The sequence below is a fragment of the Bufo gargarizans genome, chromosome 3, assembly GCF_014858855.1.
Source record: "Bufo gargarizans isolate SCDJY-AF-19 chromosome 3, ASM1485885v1, whole genome shotgun sequence".
NCBI lineage: Eukaryota > Metazoa > Chordata > Amphibia > Anura > Bufonidae > Bufo > Bufo gargarizans.
Genome location: NC_058082.1, coordinates 267,919,355 through 267,941,075, shown reverse-complemented (window position 1 = coordinate 267,941,075; position 21,721 = coordinate 267,919,355). Strand labels below are relative to the sequence as shown.

Sequence of the window (21,721 nt, the reverse complement as noted above, 5' to 3'; positions counted from 1 at the left end):
TCACAGAAACAACTGAAACAAAGAACTAAAAGCAGTTTAGCAGCAAACTTTGTGAAAACTAATATTTGTGTCATTCTTAAAACTTTTGGCCACGACTGTACATACTTCTCAGAAGCCATTATCTTTATTCCTTGTGTAAAGCTTCACAGATCTTTATTATACTATTGTATGCAGTCTGGACTAGGTTTGTAAAACAGCGAATGAATTACTATCTAATCAACATTCTATCCAAGCCTGCACCTACAATTACTTTAATTTGCTATTAATTACTTTGATGTTAATTTCAGTCACTTCTGCTAGAATAATAAACTGCTGAGAACTCCGGGTCAGAAATTCTGCCTATGACTGTAAATATTATATGAGCACAGCTCAGACAACTATTGTATTTCCAGCATAAATTCTCCATTATTTAGAGACATATTCAGAGAAATGTAGATCGTCTTTCTGTTTTTGCCATTGGTTGACTAACCTAATGTGTTAGCAGTGTAACTATAAATGAATCATGATGAATCATGAAACTAAAGGACGCCACAATGCTTCTTTGGAAGATCCAGAAGCTACATGACCAATCCATAAATCTCAATGTACTAAAGTCTTTTTCTTGAATCAACTATTTGAATTGTTGATGGAAAATAAGGCTCTGAAAATCCTTTGTTATACTATAATTTTGAGACGTGCTCTCCATAGTGTTAATCTTTTCAATACCTTTAACCCCATAAGGACCCATGATGTACATGTACATCATATCTGGCCAGGACTTAGGGACCATATATGGTAATCAGTAACACGGACCCGGCAGTCACTGACATCCGGGTCCTGCGGCATACCCTGGCATAGGTGAAAACACTGATGCTGGCGCATTAACCCTTGCACTGCTGCGGTCAGCATTGACCACAGCACGTGCGGTATCCTGCCGGGTGCTGGGTGGCTATCGGGTCTCCGCGCTGCTGTGACAGGGACCCGATGGCAGGGAAGGCAGCCCAATGCCCTCCTTTAGGCATGATGTCTGCCTTCCGTGACAGCCTGTGAGATCCAGCCAAAAATTACTGCCAAAAATGGTTACTTTCTTATTCACCAAACCCATGGCTAATGGAAATTGTTGTTAGTCCAGTCCTCTAACGGAAGTGATCTTGAAAAGCCATTTATACAAATTGGATCTGTGTCTTGAAAACAAGTAAAATACTTTTACAAGTAAAATACTTTCACTCCAAGAAAGCTGTTGACATTTCATTGGAGTGAGTTTAATTAAAGAGCATCTGTCATAATTTGGAACATCATTAAATATCTATACCAGCTAAATCCTACTGCCCCCCTGAGTCATGCAATGTATTTATTATCTTCCTGCACCACCTAATTTTGCAGCTATGGTCCCCCAGAAAATGTGCCATATATGCTAATTTAGAGTGGCTCGACAAGGAGGTGGCAACTACTTCACTTTTCTATAGGAGGAGTGTTATTTGTCATGGTGGGGAGTGGGGGGAAACCCCCCACCCTACAATGTCAGGGGAGAATGGAATGCCACCAGGCCAGGATACTGGGATAAGGGAGCAAGAGACCACCTAACGCCACCCTAATCCAATCCCTGACCTCCTAACTGTATTAGCCAGCTTCGATGGTAGGGGGCTCAAACTCCAAAAACCTGGGCCCTAAAGATCCCTGAAATAGGAGACAGGAATAAGAGACAACTGGTTCATATATGACACGGATGAACCGGAGTCTCCCACAGGCCTGGCAACAAAGGGAAAGGAAAGAAAGTGAGCAAAACCCAGATTGACAGATAACAACACACACTGGAACGACTGGGTGGAACAACATGTTGCTTGCTGACTTTAGGTCCCCCCTCCGGGAAACCCCTGACCCCCCCTCTGGAGGAACAGACAAACAGGGGAACATCTAGCATCCACGCCGGACAGAATACACCAAACACTGACCAGACACGGAACAACAACTAGACGTACAACAACCCCAGAACATACACCACCACCAAACATAACAACAGGTAAAATAGAGGATAAGGAGGAGAACATAGGGAGACATCGCTATAGACCTTGATGTTCCACAAGGAGGCCCTCACAAACAGGTGAAACATCCACAGAGGAGCAAAGCTTCCTCTCAAACAAAGGCAGACATACAAATGACCTCAGGCTCACAACATCAGTATAGGAAGAGCCATGAGGCCACACCCAGATCCACCTTGTACACAACCTAACCACTGAAAACACCAGAATGGGAAGGAACACAAAACTTAAAGGGGAAGTGTCAAAACATGCTAAAACAACATGGTGCCACCAGCAACAAGCATGCATGGCAAAAGTGTCATGGTCCATTACACCAGACCATGACACACATCTGTGACATTCTTTCCCTCTTTCTGACACTAATTATCTCAGACAGTGGTAGAGTGGTCTGCTGCAGCACGATCTTGCAAGATATAATTTATCTCAACGATGCTGTATCTTAAGTTGACTAAGTCATAATGGAGAGACATCCCCTATCCCACCCATGCCCAACCCACATTTTTTGAAAAGTGGCAAAAAGGGGTCAAAGTCGTGCATTTTCTTACAAAACTGAACTTGTGGCATAGTTTTTAACTTTTACACCAGAAGACTCACATAGAACAAAGATAAATTTGCCCAATGTGTTTAAAACAAAATCCATATTATTATCTATAAATACAGAGTACATTATTCTAACTAATTTACTTTAAGTTTCTATTTTTCTGAAACATTGTTTTTATTGATTTAGTAAATGATATTGACATGGTATTAATTTACATGTTATACATAAGGACAAAAAAAAAAGAAACGAAAACAAGAGAAATAGTACCTTTTGAACAACAAGAGGGATAGATCACATCAGTCGAATGTGAAGTACAATCTACATTTGGCAATTGTTATATAGTATTTCAGAGTCATACCAGAGAGGCAACTGTATATATTTTATTCACATAGTTATTTTTTTTTTCAAATATAAATTTAAGAGTACATATACACTAATATCCTGGTTTATAAAAAATAGATATGGTCCATAACTCCCACCTAGAACGATATTTATAAAGGTAGTCAAAGGCTGAAGCAGACATTTTTTCATACCAGCACTGCTCATTCACAGATTGAATAATGTTGGATATGTGCAGGGGTACATTTTGCTTCCAATAAGCTGCAATTTTTTTTTCTCACTGCTATGCACATATGATAAATAATAGTGATATGCAAAAAAAGAAAACCTATCTATTCCCAATGAAAGTAGAGCCAGGGATGGATCTGGGTCAAGAGGAAATTGACACAGTTTGGATAATATTAAGAATTTCTGAATCCAGATTCTCTTTATATGAGTGCAATCCCGCCACATGTGAATATAAGTACTGTGACACAGTGAGAGGTTTGGTCTGGGAAAACAGGTATTTTCCTCCCGGCTGGGCTGATTTCCAGCCAGGTGAGGTCAAATACCGGACTGGATTTTAAACTCCGGTCCGGGGTTTTGGCAGCACCTGGCTGTCCTTAAATAGGCAGCTGGGCTCAGAAGCCAGGTCTCTGTGTTGGGATCTGGGAACCTTGTGTCTGGATGAAGGCTTAATACCTGTTTGGTGTGAAAACAGGTTGGTGCTGCTATCAGCAAGGACTCTTTGAGGCAGAATTGCCGCAGGGTGTGAATTACCACTAACACCACAAGGTGACTTTTTGTTTGAATATGACTGCTTCTTTTGTCACTTGCCTAAAGTGTGAATAAAACATTGAACTGATCCAAACAACTTGTTGTTGCCTCTATACTGCGTCTAATCCTGTCTACCAGAGAGAGTCCCCACAGTACCTTCCTCTCTACCACATCTCCATAATGTGTTTGAAGTGCCTGGAAATATTTGGAAAAGGCAGATCGGGGTAAAATACAATCTACAAAAGATATTTCGATGTGTCTTAAGATGAGAAGTACATTTAGAAAATTTTGAAATAGATGAGAGAGTAGACTGCCATTGATCATCTGAAAAGATCTGGTTTAAGTCTCTGTGCCACTGATTTTTATTAGTCACTGTCCTATCTCCCTCTTCCAATATATTTCTATAACAAAAGGAAATGTTGTGTGAAATAGAGTTAGGATTCGTCAGCCACAACGGTAATATAGAGAGTTGGGAAATATTGGGAGGGACATTGACCCTTACTTTAACCATGTGTCTCAATTGCAGATATATAAAGAAGTCTAGATCTGATAAATCATATTTTTGTGACTAAGGTAGAGAATTGAAACAGCTCAGGGTCACCAACATCTCTCAAATAAATTATGCCCTTATTGGTCCAATTTGATACAGGAAGGCCTGGAATAAATAATAAAAAAATGACTATGGGCAAATCTAATACGTCCACTGGGATAAAAAGGCCATGAATCGATGGGTCTAGCCACAATCGTATAATAGCTTTATATGTGTAGGTTAGAAAGGGGGATTTATTATGTGATACAAAATTAAGATGCGCATACAAAACAATGTGAGATATCATGATCTTTCAGCATTCCTAGTTCAATTTGAACCCATCTCATTGAGATATCTCTCATCCAAAGTGATTTCAAATGGGCTAAAATTACTGATTTATAGTATAGTGATAGAGAAGGGCAATTCACCCCACCTCAAGACACATGGAAAATAAGACATCCGTCTTTACCATAGCCCTCCTTCCATTCCATACAAACGTCATAATCATGGTTTACAGCATTCTGATGTAAGATGAAGGAACATAAATTGATACATTCTTAAAGGTGTAGAGAATTTTTAGAAAATCATCATTTTGAATACAGCAATTCTACCTAGCCATGAGATACCAAACATTCTATAGGAAGTAAGTTTTATCTTAATCTCCTCCAATAAAACAAGGTCATTAAATTGGAATAATGTGGAAGGGGGTGTAAGATAATGTTATACCTAAATATGGGAGACTATCTTTGACCCATTGAAAATGAAACTTAGCTTTCAAAGTTTTAAGTTCAGCTTGTCCCAAGTTTATAGGGAGTATTTGATACTTATTTACATTAATCTTATAGTAGGACACTTTGCTAAAAAGATTGAGTATCTCTATAACTGCTGGTAATGAGACAGAAGGTCGTGTCATAAACAAAATGGTGTCATCAGCAAACAGGCCAATTTTGTGCTTTGCCCCATAGGTTATAATGCCGGTAATGGCCTGAGAGGTTCTAATGCTCTCCACTAGGGGTTCCATAATTAAAGCAAAAATGAGTGGGGACATGGGACAACCCTGACGAGTACCATTAGTGATGTCAAACATAGTTGATAGACAACGGAAGGTGTAGATTGAAGCATTAGGACGAGAGTACAATGCAAATAAAGCAGTGAGAAAACTGCCCTGGAAGTCAAATTTAAGTAACGTGGCCCTCAAAAAACTCCAGTTAACTCTATCGAATGCCTTCTCTGCGTCCAGAGAAAGGAGCAGAGAAGGCACTCCACGTCTATCAATGATATCCAGAAGGTCCATAAGTCTTCTCGTGACATCTGATGTCTGTCTATTTTTCACAAATCCCACTTGGTCATTATTAACTAAGTTGGGTAGGATATCTACTAGTCAGTTGGACAATAATTTAGAAAAGACCTTTAAATCCGGATTGAGTAGGGATATGGGGTGAAAATTTGCCAGGGTATCAGGGGATCATGGACGATAACATTTCTTTAAGGATGGGGTGACCCTTAAGAAATTGTTGAAAGCATTCTCTCATGTGTTCTGACAAAGCTGGGGAAAACACTTTATAATATTCGTTAGTTAGTCCGTCAGGGCCTGGGGACTTATTTAACTTGAGAAAAGCTATAACTTTCTTGTTCCATATGCACAAATTACCAAACTAACTGAACATAAGCATTTAAAATATTGTATTTTCTGAGTACCCCATAACTGCCCCAATTACCCCTGCCCTGAATACCCCTTACCCTGAATTGCCTTGTCCCTGCAGAGCATTAACCCTTGCTGCCCTGCAGCAGCCCTCCCTGTGTCACCCCGGATTTACCCCGTTCATCTCTGCAGGAACATTTCTAACTAACCCCTGCCTTCTGTACCCCTGATCTCTGGATATCTTATACCCCAAGAATTAACCACTTCACCCCTTATGTCACCCTGCAGCAGTCAGCATTATATTGTGGTTAACCCTTTGTATCCCCATAGGGACAATGTAGTGCTAGGAGGGTGGGCTGCTAATATTTATGTGTGTATGTAGGTGTGCTATCTAGGTAGATTTGTGTGGTGGAATTGTGTAAATTATTGTACTGTGTAGTGTAGCTAGGTGTTTTTTGTAGTGCTATTACTGTACTGTGGTGTGTGAATCTATATGTATATATAAATATTTATAGATATAGCATAATAGACTATATTTGTATTGTGTAATAAATATTTATTTATTCTAATTATAACATACAGTGTATACTCCTTCATTGTAGCAGTAAGTCGCACATAGTTTAGTTCAGTGTAGAGTAAAGGCAACAGAGGTAGCTAGTTAGTTAGTTAGACCAGTGTTTCCCAACCAGTGCGCCTCCAGCTGTTGCAAAACTACAACTCCCAGCATGCCCAGACAGCCAAAGGCTGTCTGGGCATGCTGGGAGTTGTAGTTTTGCAACAGCTGGAGGCACACTGGTTGGGAAACACTGAGTTAGACAATTAGCTAATAGAGGTAGTTGTATTTATTTATAAATAGGCAGAGTTATCAAAAGACAATTCACGCCTATTTATCCATATTAATTATTAAGATTACCCAAAATGTCAATAATTAATATTCCCTTTTACAAATTTGTTAGGCACAGACACATGGAAGTACAATATTTCTGTAGGTGCCATAATTTCGACCTGTGTCACATAGATACTGAATACAGCCATGCATATTAGATCTGTTCTAGTGTATGTCTGGTGTTATTCTATAGGATTACTACAGAAGACGTGCCACCATGAAATGCAATACAATCTGCAGGCAGTGTGTTATTGAGGAGAAGCTGAACAGATGGCTATATAGTTTTGTGGGAAAAGATTCAGCAAAATGTGTAATTTATACATTTAAATTCCTGCTACTTCTGACTTCATTTGCAAACAGGAGAGTAATTATTGTCTGAACTCTTTATAAAAACATTGGGTGTAATTTATAATTTGCTATGTTTTTGTGACATGTTCAAGTCTGTCTTTGCTTTGAGCAAAAAAGTCACAAATTGTGACATTTTAATGCCAAAATATTGAATAAATGACCCCCATTATCTGTATGTGCTGCTCTGCATCCCCTCACTGATCAAGGAACATAATTTTCCATTTCGATGGGCCTTCTAATTTGAATGTTCTGTCTTACTCTCTGTAACCTAAAAGAACTGCCAAAATTCCTGAACCAGATAAACCTTCTATAAATCCAACAATCACTGTGAGTACAATACTTGTATCTTCAGCCACTCAACCACATTGCAGAGGACCCCTCGAAAGCTCCCCCACAGGTCTCCTACAAAGATCTTTCTGTCATGTTCTCAATACAAAATTCTTCACATAGACATGGCCACTAGAGGTGGAGGTGTTACAATGGTCTTTCGTGAGCATCTAATGATGACAGCCATTAAGAATAGCCCAATTTTCAAAACTTTCTAACACCTAGCTATCAAATGCCAGAAGAAGCCTTCTCAATCTATATTGTCTACCACCCCCCAGATTTAAAAACAGGATTTGATGATGAACTGCTGGAATTGGCCACATCGGCCTTCCTAGATAGTTAGAAGAACATCATTGTGGGCGACATAAATTGCTGGACCAATGATGTGTCCAACATCTGAACCCAGCAATTATTAACATCCCTTGAGACAATTGGCTTCATGCAGGAGGTGACCTCCCCGACTCACAGGGGCGGCCACATCCTGGACTGGATTCTGACATCTGGGGTGAAGATACAGGTCCAAACCATACATGAAATGTTGTGGACTGATCACAAAAATATACTTTTTACTCAAACTATCCCCCCTATAAAAAAGCTCCCCATTTTCCAGTGAGAGATAAGACTCTCACCCAACAAAGAAATTAGAAAATTCTTAATTTGGAGGAATTTGGCAACAGCTTTAAGGAGAATCTGAATATAGATTTATTCTGCTCCATCCACAGAAGCAAAGCTAACAGCTTTTAATGATTGTATAGTGTCACGGCCATGGCCATGACCGTGACTCCTCAACCGCATGCGGTTGCCTGCGGTTTGTTTTTGGTGTTCAATCACAGATGAGGGCCGCTGGTGTGTGGTCTCGCTTGTGGTTGCCGCGGGCAACCTGTTGTATGAGTTGGTTTCTGCAAAGCAGCCTGAGCGGTGCTGGGCAGCTTGCTGCATGGCATGCGGTTGCACCTAGCAACCTTTCTGTTAGGTGTGTGTGTGAGTGTACACTTGGTTTTATGTGTGGCGTGCACTGACCCTTCCCTTCACTGTGGTTGTCCGTGGCAATGTTTGGTCGTTGTTGTACATGTGGTGGCAGTGTCCCGGCCTTCGGGCTGACTCCCAGGACATGAGTGCCACCCATGTCGTTGCCTGCGGCAACAGCCACAGTGTGTGTTAGTGAGTTGGACACTTTCCCTTTAATGTGTGTTTCCCTTCTCTGGTGCTGGAAGGGTTAACTCCCTTCCCAGTGTGTGTGTGTCACTGGGTGTGTCCGACTGTGGGGTGTGGCTTCTTGGCCTATAAAGCCTCACTGTTTTCCCAGGTCTGGAGGTTGCTTCAGCCATGCTTTGCTGGAGCAGCCTCCTGTATTTTCTACCTGCCAGTGAGAGCCACCCCTGTGGTCATAACCATTATGTCACATTTAAGTTTATGTCCAGTTATGTGTGATGTCTATTTGATGTTTCCTTGTGATTTTGTGCAGCTATGGATCTGGGTCCCTGTGTGTGGATGCGTTGTGATCTTCACCTTGCCAGCACAGGGATCCAGTCAGCAAGGCTGTGGCAGGTAGGTGGAACTCCTTGTTCACCTGCCATATCCATAGAGCTGTTTATGTTCCCCCTTTTCCAGCAGCTTGGCCATTGAGACTCCTGCTCCTCCGTGCCTAGGAGGAGTAGGTTGTCTTACCCAGACTCCTAGCTAGGGACCGGACGGAGGGTAAGTCAGGGCTCCTAGGTTCATGCGCATGGGTCCTCCTACCTTTAAGGTCGGCCCATGCAGATAGGAGTTAGGGTCAGGTTAGGGACGCTGTAGGAGGTGACCTGCTCCCTATCCTGTTGTCCTGGCCGAGCAGCCATAACATCATCTGGCATCGCACGGCTGAGGATTTTCCCCCATCCTCAGCCGTGGCATATAGAGGCTACACTAAACACCTTAGCACCTATGAAACATAAACAGCAACCTCGTCTCCCTAATAAAAACCCACCTTGTTTCACTGCTGAATTAAGAGAGGATAAAAAGACTATTAGAGCCCTTTAAAAAAGGCCTGGAGAAAAAAATCCCATAGAAGACACCAAAATGAAATACAAAATAAGTATGAGAAAGTACAGAGATAATATTAAAAATACCAAAAGTACATACCACTGAAATAAAATAGGCAATTCAGCTGACAACTCCAGAGAACTTTTCAAAGTGGCTAAAGAACTAGCCAATCCTAGATGTAAGATTGCAACGACAGAGCACTCTCAAGCACTGTGCCAGCAAATGGCCGACTACTTTTCTGAAAAAATCCAGAAAGTTAAGGACAATATCCTAACGGTTCATAGGACGGACGAGACACTTTCTTCTTCACTCTCAACCTTACCCTATTCCCTCACAGAATTTCAGCCCATCTCTGAGGAGAGAACGATTGAAATCATTGGTGCTCTCAGATCCTCCTCCTCGCCTCTAGACCCAAGGCCGGCGGCCGTGGTGAAGTCCGCTGTGGTTGCAATAGCACCATACATTTGAGACATTATAAATAGCTCCTTTTCCAGTGGTCGGGTGCCGGCTATTCTGAAGCAGGCAGTGGTAACACCCCTGCCTAAGAAACCGGTGCTACCTGTGACCGATCTGAGTAACCTTAGACCGATTTTGGGACTGCCGTTTGCTGCAAAGATAGGTGAGAGGGAGGTTGTTGCACAATTACAGGGATATCTGGAGGCCAATCACATTCTTGACGATTCCAGTCGGGATTCCGACACGGAAGGGGTACTGATGGCATTAGACCAGATTGACTCTATGGTCCTAGTCCTTCTGGACCTATCACCCGCTTTTGACACTATTGACCATCAAGTGTTACTGAACCGGTTGAAAGTGGTAGCCGGACTAGATGGAAAGACCTTGGCATGGATGGTCTCATTTTTCCAGGACAGGATACAATGAGTGAAGCTGGGGGCATTTCACTCAGCCAATCTCCCACTGTCCTGTGGAGTACCACAAGGCTCGACACTATCTCCAGTCTTGTTTAACATTTATCTGAGACCATTGGCCGACATCATCAGGAGCCAGAATCTTCAGTTTCATGTTTATGTGGATGATACACAACTGTACTTTTGGCTTGCCAAAGGTACAGTTGATCAAGTCAATCTGGCCGGATGTCTCTTGGAGATCAATCAATGGATGAGTGCCAATCATCTAAAGCTTAATGGCACCAAAACTGAATGTATTACATTCAGTGACCAGGAAATTACACCCTCAGAGCCCCAATGGCCATTGTCTTTTGGACCTGTCCCTGAGACAGCCATACAGGTCATGGACTTGGGAGTAGTCTTGGACTCCAGATTACCCTGGCTCCTCACATAAATCTGGTGGTTAGTACCTGCCACTACCAGCTGAAACTTCTGAGGAGGATCTTAAAATACATTGAATCCCCTCTCAGGAAAGCCTTGGTCGGAGCAGCGATCAGCAGTCGGTTGAACGATTGTAATGCCTTGTACATGGGACTCCCTAAGAAAAACTTGCATAGACTTCAACTTGTGCAGAATGCCACAGCAAGGCTACTAACACCTACAGTAATTCACTTTATTCCGTCCCTCACGGGGACATCTTTCTACACCAACCTAATCACTTCTCTGTTGCTGCTCCACACACTATAACAAATTCTTTCCCCTATTTCTTTCATGCAATCCATAGACAAAATCCTAACAACAGACCTAAACTAAACCTCACATAGGAAACAGAAAGGAAAAAGTATTATCTCCCCCTTACCAGTGAGGAGTTCAGACCATGAGCCAAAAACTATGACTGCTCCACACCTCTTAAAGTGGTAATTATGGCTCAGAAACACAGCTGAATAAAAAAAAGTTGTCACAAATTAATTCCATCCTTCTGCCATTACTGATTATTTTATGCCCATTACAGCAAACCACAGCAATTACATAATCTCAGAATAGCTGATTGGTCCGTCAATGAATACTTCATTCAGGCACTAAAAGCTTTATCGTGATGGCACTGCAAATTTGTCTAGCAAAACTTGGAATTATGTGTTGTCTAACCTAAATGCAATGCAACTGGCTTCAGCCTAAAAGCTTTCACTTTTCATAAGAGATCACCTTACCTTCTTTGTACTCATCCCTTTCGTATTTGGGGACATTTCAATGAGAAAAGAATGAAAATGTTCCCACTTATTTTATTTAAATGTTCACAGACAATTATATTGTGACTTTCTGTTATCCCTAGCTTTCACAATTATAGTCAAAACTGTTCACCACTTGCAATCAACATGGAGAAACTGAGGAGAAAAATCTCTTCCCAGTTGCATCAAATGATTCAAATGGCACATTACTCTGGAACATTTAGCCTACGCCATTTAATATATGTATCATATCTGTAGGTTTCTAAAGCATCTTTTATCCTCCTAAGAAAATCTATAAAACATGAAAAGCCAAGCTGAAAACAACAAGATCTTCAATACCGTGTCCCTTAAGTTGGCCATACAAAGAAGATGCTAGACTAATCTTGCAGATCAGGAGGACAATTAAAGAAAAGAAATGAAAACAAGATAGTGGACTTGCACAATGTGGCAAATCACTGCCCATATTTGGCAGATCTTACCATACAACGGGCAACAACAGCAGAAAAATATTAAAAGGCTCAGGACGGGCCAAAATATTTCCTAGTGTAACAATTCGTATTATGTGAATAAAAATGTAGTGATTTAAAGAAACGCCAAGTGCAGGGAATTGATTTTCATAAACACCGGGATCATCTCCTTACCACGTGCACTGAAGTGCTGACCAAATCTCTTTTTGAGTTCCCCCCAAAAAAATTTCAACCTAACATCACATTTCCTGCCATCAATACAACTGTTGAACAACGGTTGGCCAAAATTGCTCATTTCATGCAACTTTTTTCTTTATGAACAATTTATTTATATTTTAAGGAACAGTATAACAAATATAAAGGTCTTATAAAGTAGTATAAAGTCTCTTTCTATGAAAATAAAGATTGACTGATTGTCCATCAATCAGTTACAGATAGATAGCGTTACATACAATGAACTATCGCAATAAAAGGTGTCATGTTTCATTCAAACAAGGCAAATGGTGGTACTGTGTGTTTCTAACACAGATATCGTGTGCATGCCAACTATATGTTTATTCTTAATGGTTGATCACAGCGTTCTAACATATGTAGATTGATATTGACCAATCTAGGACTGTTTTAATAGCTACATGCATTCCCCGTGTAATAACAATTCTGGAGCATCTATTCTTATGTCTGTATGTTGTGCAATCCCTCTGTTATTTCTACTAGAAGTTATATATGAATTGCTATTAGCCTTCAGTAAGGGTACAGAGGGGAGGTAACCACTTGGGAAAGGGGGGGGGTGTACCTGCACAGTCTGACTCTATCCAATCAGTGCTGCCGTACTCAGACTGTGCAGGTACACACCCCCAACTGGTTACCTCCCCTCTGTACTCTTACTAAAAGCTAATGCAGTTCATTCATAACTTCTAGTAGAAATAAGAAAGAAAACGGCACATCATAGAGCCATAAGAATAGATGCTCTAGAATTGTTAGTACGTGGGGAATGCATGAAGATATTAAAACAGGAATGTCAGGAATGGTGAAAGGTCCTCTTTAAGTGTATGGGTAGCTTTAGACTTTTTAGTTCATAGACATTCAGACTTTTAGTGGCCTCCATTATGAATGTTTAGAAGGAAATACGGAGGTCTGAGTGTAGTGCGGCAATCACCGGCAGTAAAATCCATTGGTATGCATTAGTTTGTGTGTGTGTGTGCGTGTGTGGTTGGGGGGGATCCAGAAGTAAAGAAGTAATTTATATGATCTTGAGGCAATTTTTATTTTTGCCGATAGGACATTGATTATACTTACATCATACTTGAATTATAGTTGATTCAGGTCTTGGTTCTGAGCTAAAATCTATTTTGTGCTAATTTAAAATGGAAACATTAAGGCTGATATTATATTTATTGTGTTGAAATATATCTAACTATATTTGTGAATAATCACCTAATTGAAATTCAGTAATATGAACATTCCACATCCATCATTTCAGAATCCCATACTTGATACTGACCTTTTAATTTTTGTACTAATTATTTGTTAATCATCAGTTTAACTGGAGAAGAAAGCTTTACAGACCATTATGCCTTTCTTATTACACCCCCACTTCAAGAAGAAGGTAGTTAATTATATCTCCAGAAAGCTTACAAAGCTCAATGTAAGTGTCACTTTATCAAAATTCTGCTTTTTTTTTTTTTTTTTACTAATCTGCATACTGAGCTTCTCTTGCAGTTATGCTAATAAGGCAAGACACATCAAAATCACACAGTCTTATGTAGAGCATGGGAGACATAGGAAACATGGATGGATGTATTGATTATTCTTAGGCTGAAGCTGGACCATTGACATAAAGGTCTTACTTTGTGTTCCCTTAGATTGCAGCGCTATATATCACAAAATACTGTACAGCTTGCTTAGCAGTAATAAAAGCAGATTCAATTTACTGAAATACCGGACCAAGATTCATTTATTTTTATTTTTATTTTATTGGCTAACAGCCCAGGCTAGCAGCAAGAACATAACTGGTTTTGATTTGGGTCACCACATCAACACTAGCACATTACTTGTAGTAAAGAATCAAATATTTACATTTTCACTATATCCAGCAAAGTACTGTGTCGCAAGGCTTATAATATACTAGGAATAATGTATTAAATGAGAACTGTTAAAATGCAAACACTGCTCTGTGGCCATTGCAGGTAATGATATTGCTGTACATGCTGTCTACTAGTTCTACTATAGCTTTCTGTAGAGCATTATACAATAGCAAAATACTTATTGCAGTGGATTTCATCACATTACATTGCACATTTAATAGCTACTCTCTAATACATTCATGTTAACCACACTAACAATGGCACATTTTTAGAAACACAAAATTATGAAGTTTGACTAATATTACCAAGACTTTGTATGCTCTCCCAATGCTTATGTGAGTTTTCCAGTTTCCTTCAGCACTTCAGAAAACACATGAAATAGGCCCACTTGGTAACTTATGAAATTAGCTCTTTTATGTATTCAGGAATGACACTAGGGCATAGTTATCGGCATGCAGAGGTTGCAATCTTACCCAGGCTACCATGTTTAGGCCTCCCATGAGACCCTCTGCTACATATGAAGACACTAGCATTATAACTACGGTAGTTGGTGACACTGAGGGCCTTTTTGCAGATCTTGCATTACAGCCAGGAGGTTGTCTTTATTCCTCTAAGATTAGAACTGTTTGGTTACAGCAATGACATACACTATTCCAGGGAGTTCTGAGTGTTCTCTCCATGCTGGTGTGGGTTTCCTTTGGGTGTTCTTTTTTCCTTCAGTACTTTAAGGCCTCATGCACACAACCGTTTTTTTTTAAGGTCCGCAAAAATGGGGTCCGTAGGTCCGTGATCCGTGACCTTTTTTTCGTCAGTGGGTCTTCCTTGATTTTTGGAGGATCCACGTTTTGGTGTCCGTCTGGCCGTGCAGAGCCAAACTGATCTGTCCTGAATTACAATGCAAGTCAATGGGGACGGATCTGTTTGACGTTGACACAATATGGTGCAATTGCAAAAGGATCCATCCCCATTGACTTTCAATGTAAAGTCAGGAGTCCCTTTTATACCATCAGATCGGAGTTTTCTCCAATCCGATGGAATATTTTAACTTGAAGCGTCCCCATCACCATGGGAACGCCTCTATGTTAGAATATACCATCAGATTTAAGTTAGATCGTGAAACTCAGATCCAACAGTATATTCTAACACAGAGGCATTTCCATGGTGATGGGGACGCTTCAAGTTAGAATATACTAAAAGAACTGTGTACATGACTGCCCCCTGCTGCGCTGGCAGGTGCTGCCAGGCAGCAGGGGGCAGACCCCCCTCCCACCCTGTATTTAACTCATTGGTGGCCAGTGCGGCCCCACCTCCCTCCCCTGTAGTTAACACATTGGTGGCCAGTGCGGCCGGCCCCCCCTCCCTCCCCTGTAGTTAACACATTGGTGGCCAGTGCGGCCGGCTCCCCCTCCCTCCCCTGTAGTTAACACATTGGTGGCCAGTGCGGCCGGCCTCCCCTCCCTCCCCTGTAGTACTGTGGATTAATTGGTGGCCAGTGCCCCCCCCCCTCCCCCTCCAAATTAAAATTTCCCCCCTATCATTGGTGGCAGCAGAGAGTACCGATCGGAGTCCCAGTTTAATCGCTGGGGCTCCGATCAGTAACCATGGCAACCAGGATGCTACTGCAGTCCTGGTTGCCATGGTTACTTAGCAATTTTTAGAAGCGTAAATACTTAACTGTGAGCTGCGATGTCTGACACTGGCCACCAATGTGTTAAATGCAAGGGAGGGAGGGGGCCCACTAGCCACCAATGAATTTAAAACTGGGGAGGGAGGGGGATGTGCCCCCTCCTGCCTGGCAGCACATGATCTCTTACAGGGGGCTATGATACGCACAATTAACCCCTCAGGTGCAGCACCTGAGGGGTTAATTGTCCGGATCACAGCCCCCTGTAAGAGATCGGGTGCTGCCAGGCAGCAGGGGGCAGTCATGTACACAGTTCAAAGTATATTCTAACTAGAAGCGTCCCCATCACTATGGGAACACCTCTGTGTTAGAATATACTGTCGGATCTGAGTTTTCACGAAGTGAAAACTCAGCTCTGAAAAAGCTTTTATGCAGACGGATCTTCGGATCCGTTTGTGTGAAAGTAGCCTACGGCCACGGACCACGGACGCGGATGCCAATCTTGTGTGCATCCATGTTTTTTCACGGACCCATTGACTTGAATAGGTCCGTGAACCGTTCTCCGTAAAAAAAATAGGACAGGTCCTATTTTTTTGACGGACAGGAAACACGGATCACGGATGCGGCTGCAAAACGATTTAGTCTGCGAAAAAAATGGGTCTGCGAAAAAAAAAAACGGAAAATGGCACAACAGCCACGGATGCCCACAACGGTCGTGTGCATGAGGTCTAAGAACAGAGCCACAGATAAGATGTTGATAAGGTGTGTGTGTAACTTAGATTGTGAGCCCTACTAACCACATGGAGTAATATGATTGGAATCTGCACACAGATCTGTGGAAAACGGTATAAATGGTAAGAAACACATATAACTTAATAAATATCATCTTGATTAATGCTACCCATAGCAACCAATAGATACAATGCCTTTCCCTACATTATTATTAAATAATATAACATTTTAATACACTTTTTGTTGCAAGGGTCCACAGGCTAATAAGAAGGTGTCCTGCCATTGGCACATTCAGGGATGATCTGTAAACTGTGAACCCAGCAGCAAATGACCAATTCCTCTGCAATACCACCTCAGGGGAAATTAAGCAATACACAGTGTCCTCGAAAATCAATGGACTGGCCATGTAAGGCATGGACATAAAGGGTTCTCTAGAGAGATGGACACTCCTCACGCCTGTGCTCTCAACCCCCCTAAACCAACACCTCATTTCACACACTTACACACACACACACACAGAAATGCAATGTAATATTTCACATCATTTTTTGTCATCATATTATTATAGATTTGGATAATACATTAATAGTAGACTATAATGTAACCTTGCATGGAGTAAAGCTATAGTCACTATATTCTATCTCAGAAAAAGTGAAATAAAAGACCATACCCTGCTTAATGTGCTGCATCATTATTTACAGAAGAGTAGATATTGAGTTTATGAAGTTCACTATATGAATATTTAATGATAACATAATTACTTACTGCACCTGCAGCATATTCTTACTGGAATGATTTAAGGTAAAAGCTATTTATCTGCAACTACAGGGACTTGGGTATTTCTCCCAACTGAAATGTAATTACTATGGGCAAACACTCAATCTGACTAAACAAAATAAATATAAAATCTGTAAAATAGCCTATAATGATATGTTTTAATGCATCTACCAGTACAAAAATGGATTAAGCTAGAAGACTTTAGATGAAGATTTCCTTACTGAGTATTATGGCAAGAGATCCAATACTGCAAATGAAATATGTAATGGAAACATGATATTTAAGGATGAAGCAGGGGGTTCACATTCATTATACATAGAAGTATGATATACCACATATCCAATGTGAGAGTTGGCCAGGTTGTGAGACAGAAGTATGAGCACAACAGACATAGGATAAAAAAAAAAGCATTTCCAACTTGAAAACAACATCTACCAGACATTTTACAAATCCACAAAATATTATATTAGATTATATATTCTCATGCAGTCCTACCATTGAGCTGTCTGTAGACGATGTCCTCTAAAAGGGAGAGCCTTTTCAGCACTGCTTCCTGGATAGGGCTGATTCCATGGGTGGAGAAGTTTGTCACCTCTGCCCTTGGATGGATCTCATGGAAAGACTCCCCACCTTTCACAGTAATTGGTCTACACTTGGCCAAAAACAGAACAAATCCAGCAACCGCAATCAGGTTCAACACCAGCAAGATTTTAACTCTTCTAAGAGAAGCCATCAACCTCCTCAGTCTTGGATCTTCAGTTTCCCCTTGAACAGGTTTTAATTCTGGGTGTCTTGTCAATGTCTAAGCTGGTTGGGAAACAAGTAAACATCCCTGTGTACATGAAAAATGTTTAATTCCAAAAAGAGTTACTCAGTAATATTATGACTAGTGACTGAAAAAACTTTGTTGGCATTAACAGTGGGAAGAACACCATCTGACAGAGAACTGATTTCAGATCTTGAATCCAGAGCTGGCCAACCAATCAATGTGCACTGAGCAGGAGCTGATGCCTACAGAAACATTTGTGGATGGCTATCTGCATCCTCAGCAAGCTCTCAATGCTTCACAATGAAAGTTTACAAACTGGGCAACAATCTAGACCTTGCAGCATCCACAGTGAAGCAGAGCTGGTTTTCCAGGTATTCGATCAAGATGAGGAACTGAAGCAAAAATACTATTCCATAGGGGATGGTTGCCACACAAGCATATGTACCTTAATTGCTCATGGCTAGTCTTCCAGTCATTTGAATTATTTACTTACCAGGTCCAAAAAAAGTCAGCACACATGATAGTACCGTACTTCAATGGCAGTCCTGGAGAGGAACAGAAGCGTAGAGATTGCAATAAAAGATCTCCCACCATGGAAGTGCAGTAGAAGACGCAGGCACACATCACAAGACTAGGCAAGGAATACAGCAGCCTGTAAAGTTTCCTAGTGGTTCCTCAAGGAAGCTGTGGCTGGAAATAACTGTAGTAATGATAAAGGCAAGTGCAGAATCCTTGGCAGCATTCTCTTTGCAGAGGACACGGAGTAACTATAATGATGCATATAGCTGAGGAGCAGTCTTCATGGCAACACAAAGTGTGAATGTGGGAAGAGAGTATTGCAGGGAAAATTGACAATGCGGCAAAGCTTCTGTAGAAATGAACTACTGATCTCACCCTCAGCACAGCAACGACCCTTCTATCTCATTCTAGTGTATGATAGTCTCCTGCTCAGCACTGCTTACCCTATCAGTCCATGGGAAGCAGCAGACTCAGGTGATGGTGATAGTGGTGCCTTCTTCCTGGCACTGCTGCTGCTGAAGAAGCTTGCTGATGTTATTGGAAGAAGCTGCTCTCCTCTGTGCTCCCATTTCTCTTAGCTGGTTATTTCTGTGCAGAGACATCCTCCTGTGTGCTGCCTGAATCCCAGTTTACATGCCTACAAAAGGGCTGCAAGGAAAATGTGGTCTGGATGCATGGATCTGCAGCTGGATACATTCAGGGCTCACAACAAGGCTTTGTTTACTCAGTGTTATTGGGCATTTGTCAGCAGCAATAGGGTAGGGCAGGCAGCAATGAAATGCACAGAGCTGAGCACATTACTATTATTAGTCACATCTGTAATATGTGAAGATAGATAGATAGATAGATAGATAGATAGGATGTGCACTCTTCTTCTCCTTTATTACAGGCACCCATATAGGAATGTCATATTGTATAATAATAGCTAACCTACACAAATGAGTGGAAAGTTTTCATTCTAGGAAGGAATTAAAGGTAGATAGATAATAGATATATAGATGCTGTAGTAAACTATTTGAATATCAGTATAAAAAAGTATAATACAAAATTCTAAATATTTTTTTTTATAAATAAATGTATTTTGGCTCCTATTAGTATTATTATGACATACACCGCTAGTTAACTGTCTGTCTATCTAGTTTATCTGTTGTTAATGAATTGCTTGTACAAACTGGATATTACGAAATTACATGATCTATAAATGAATTGTCCAAATAAGGCATTTTATTATGTTCAGGGAAAACTGCTCGGTTATGGTTATCTGACATTATCTGACATTTTTTTATTTTTTATTCCCTGTATCCAGCAACTATTGTAAAGTAAAATAATGTATACCTACCAATTTTATCCCTGGCCACTTTCACCCCACAGATCACCCCAGCTGCTTATGTCATCTTCTTGACAGCAGCAGTGATGTGCCTGTACCTCAGACATTGCTGCAGCTAATCAACACTAAGCAGCACATGACCACTGAGGCCAGTGACTGGCTAGATCAGTCATGTAAAGTATACAGAGAAGCCATTGCTGCAGCCGATCTGGCAGGAAGGATCGAAGTCACAACACTGGAAGTGGTGGGGTTGAAATAGCTGAGTATTCATTCTTTTATTATTTGATCATGTTTGCTGCCTAGGGAATTTTTCGTCATATACGTATGTAAGTCAGAAAACCCTTGCAATAAGTTTTTACAGAGAAATATTGAAGATGGATTAGGGTTGGACTAGATATAAGCCAAAAAGTTCTGTTCGGAACTGAATCGATTATACCTGACCCAAAGTTGCCCCAATTGCCCTGACAATTAGTATATTATCTCCCTTTATTCTGCTAGAAATCAGAATTTTTTGTAAAATGTTATCTCTTTTTGATTTTTTTTTTATCAATTCTTGCATTTTCTCTCCCCCCCCAAGCTCTGACAACAATGATACAATTTTACTTTGTGTCACTATGGGTAAATGCAGGTTGACAGCGTTAAAACAACACATTAAAAATCACACTGAGCCACCTGATTTATTATGCGTTTTCAGGGCAGATGGTGTTTAAACACAAATTGTGTTTTGGGGGAAAAAAAACTGTGGCTTTCTGGGACCAAGCATCCAAAAATTATAATTTAACGAGGGGCAGAATGCCTGCCCAAATGACACGCACAGGAGTGGCTAGTTGGAACCAAGCATCCAAAGGTTATGCAATAATGGTGGCAGAATGATATCTCTATTTATGCAAACATAAGTGATCATTGTCAGAAGAAAGTGTAGCTGGTTTTAAACAAGCCTAGAAACATTTTCCATTTTAATAGGGAGCAGCAGGAGTACAATGTAGATGTGGAAAGTGTAGGGTAATTTTGGCATGTTAATCACTGAAAATGGTTCATTACAATGGTAAATGCCATTGACAATATATGGCTAAACCCTCATGCTGATATTAAAATAAGACTTTTGGCAATATATTCTTATATCAAGAACATACCGGAGCCCACGCACCCCGTCAAGGTCTCTCAATGTGGCACGGGACCTAACGCTAACCTACATGTGCCGTATGGACAATTTATGATAGGTGCATAAAGTCCAACACACAGCCAGCAGCTCCCAGTTACCTCCAGCGTGAAATCACACATACAATGGGAGGAGGGAAGAGACAGTGAGTCCCACCTATAACTGGCTCATGTGACGCAGGCTGCCCAGGTGCACCTGAATGTTACCCATCAGGCATATTCAAACCTGAGGTTGCCCCACCTCCAGGCATACATATACAGAAAAAAATCATAGAATAAAGTGGTCTAAAAGGCAAAAGACCCCAAATTCTGTTGCACATTTCTACCTGGGGGAAAAAATCCTATCTAAGTTTCTTAATTTTTCATGAATTTTTGATTTTTCCCTGGTCCATCATCCCTCCCTAAGCATAACCATAAAGGACAGCAGTAAAAAAATAATGTCAGTGTGACACTGCCACACATAGATTTGGATAAAGGCATGTTTGAAGGCGTTAAAAAGTGTTGTCTTTAAAAACACATCATGTCAGGGCATGTTTTATGCTTTTTCCAATTCCAAAGATTCAACCAATTATACCTTATCGGAGGCAGATTGAGTTTAAGCACACACAGTGTTATTTAAAAACAAAACAAAAAAAACAATGAATGAGGGACCAAGCCTCAAAAATTTGACCTTTAACCTCCTCCCGTCTCGCTAACGCCGAAAGGCGTCAATGCTGCGGCGCTGGCAGGTCACACTAACGCCGATTGGCGTCATCTCGCGTGAGCCGAGATTTCCTGTGAAC

At 40.9% G+C, this 21,721-nt stretch overlaps 1 protein-coding gene across 3 annotated transcripts in view; it reads right to left on the bottom strand.

The window, feature by feature from the left end:
- The window catches only part of GALNT17 (polypeptide N-acetylgalactosaminyltransferase 17), a 564,215-nt gene extending 545,136 nt beyond the window's left edge, over window positions 1–19,079 (bottom strand). The window contains exons 1-3 of one of the 3 annotated variants that reach the window (XM_044286563.1): window positions 18,898–19,079; window positions 18,429–18,480; window positions 17,662–17,973 (exon numbers count right to left, since the gene is read on the bottom strand). In XM_044286563.1, coding sequence (XP_044142498.1) covers window positions 17,662–17,899 — 238 coding nt within the window. In that variant the 5' untranslated portion in view covers window positions 17,900–17,973; window positions 18,429–18,480; window positions 18,898–19,079. Of the gene's footprint in view, window positions 1–17,661; window positions 17,999–18,428 lie in introns of all 3 variants that reach the window. The other 2 variants (XM_044286562.1, XM_044286561.1) reach the window with 2 other exon arrangements.
- Window positions 19,080–21,721: the final 2,642 nt, after the last annotated feature.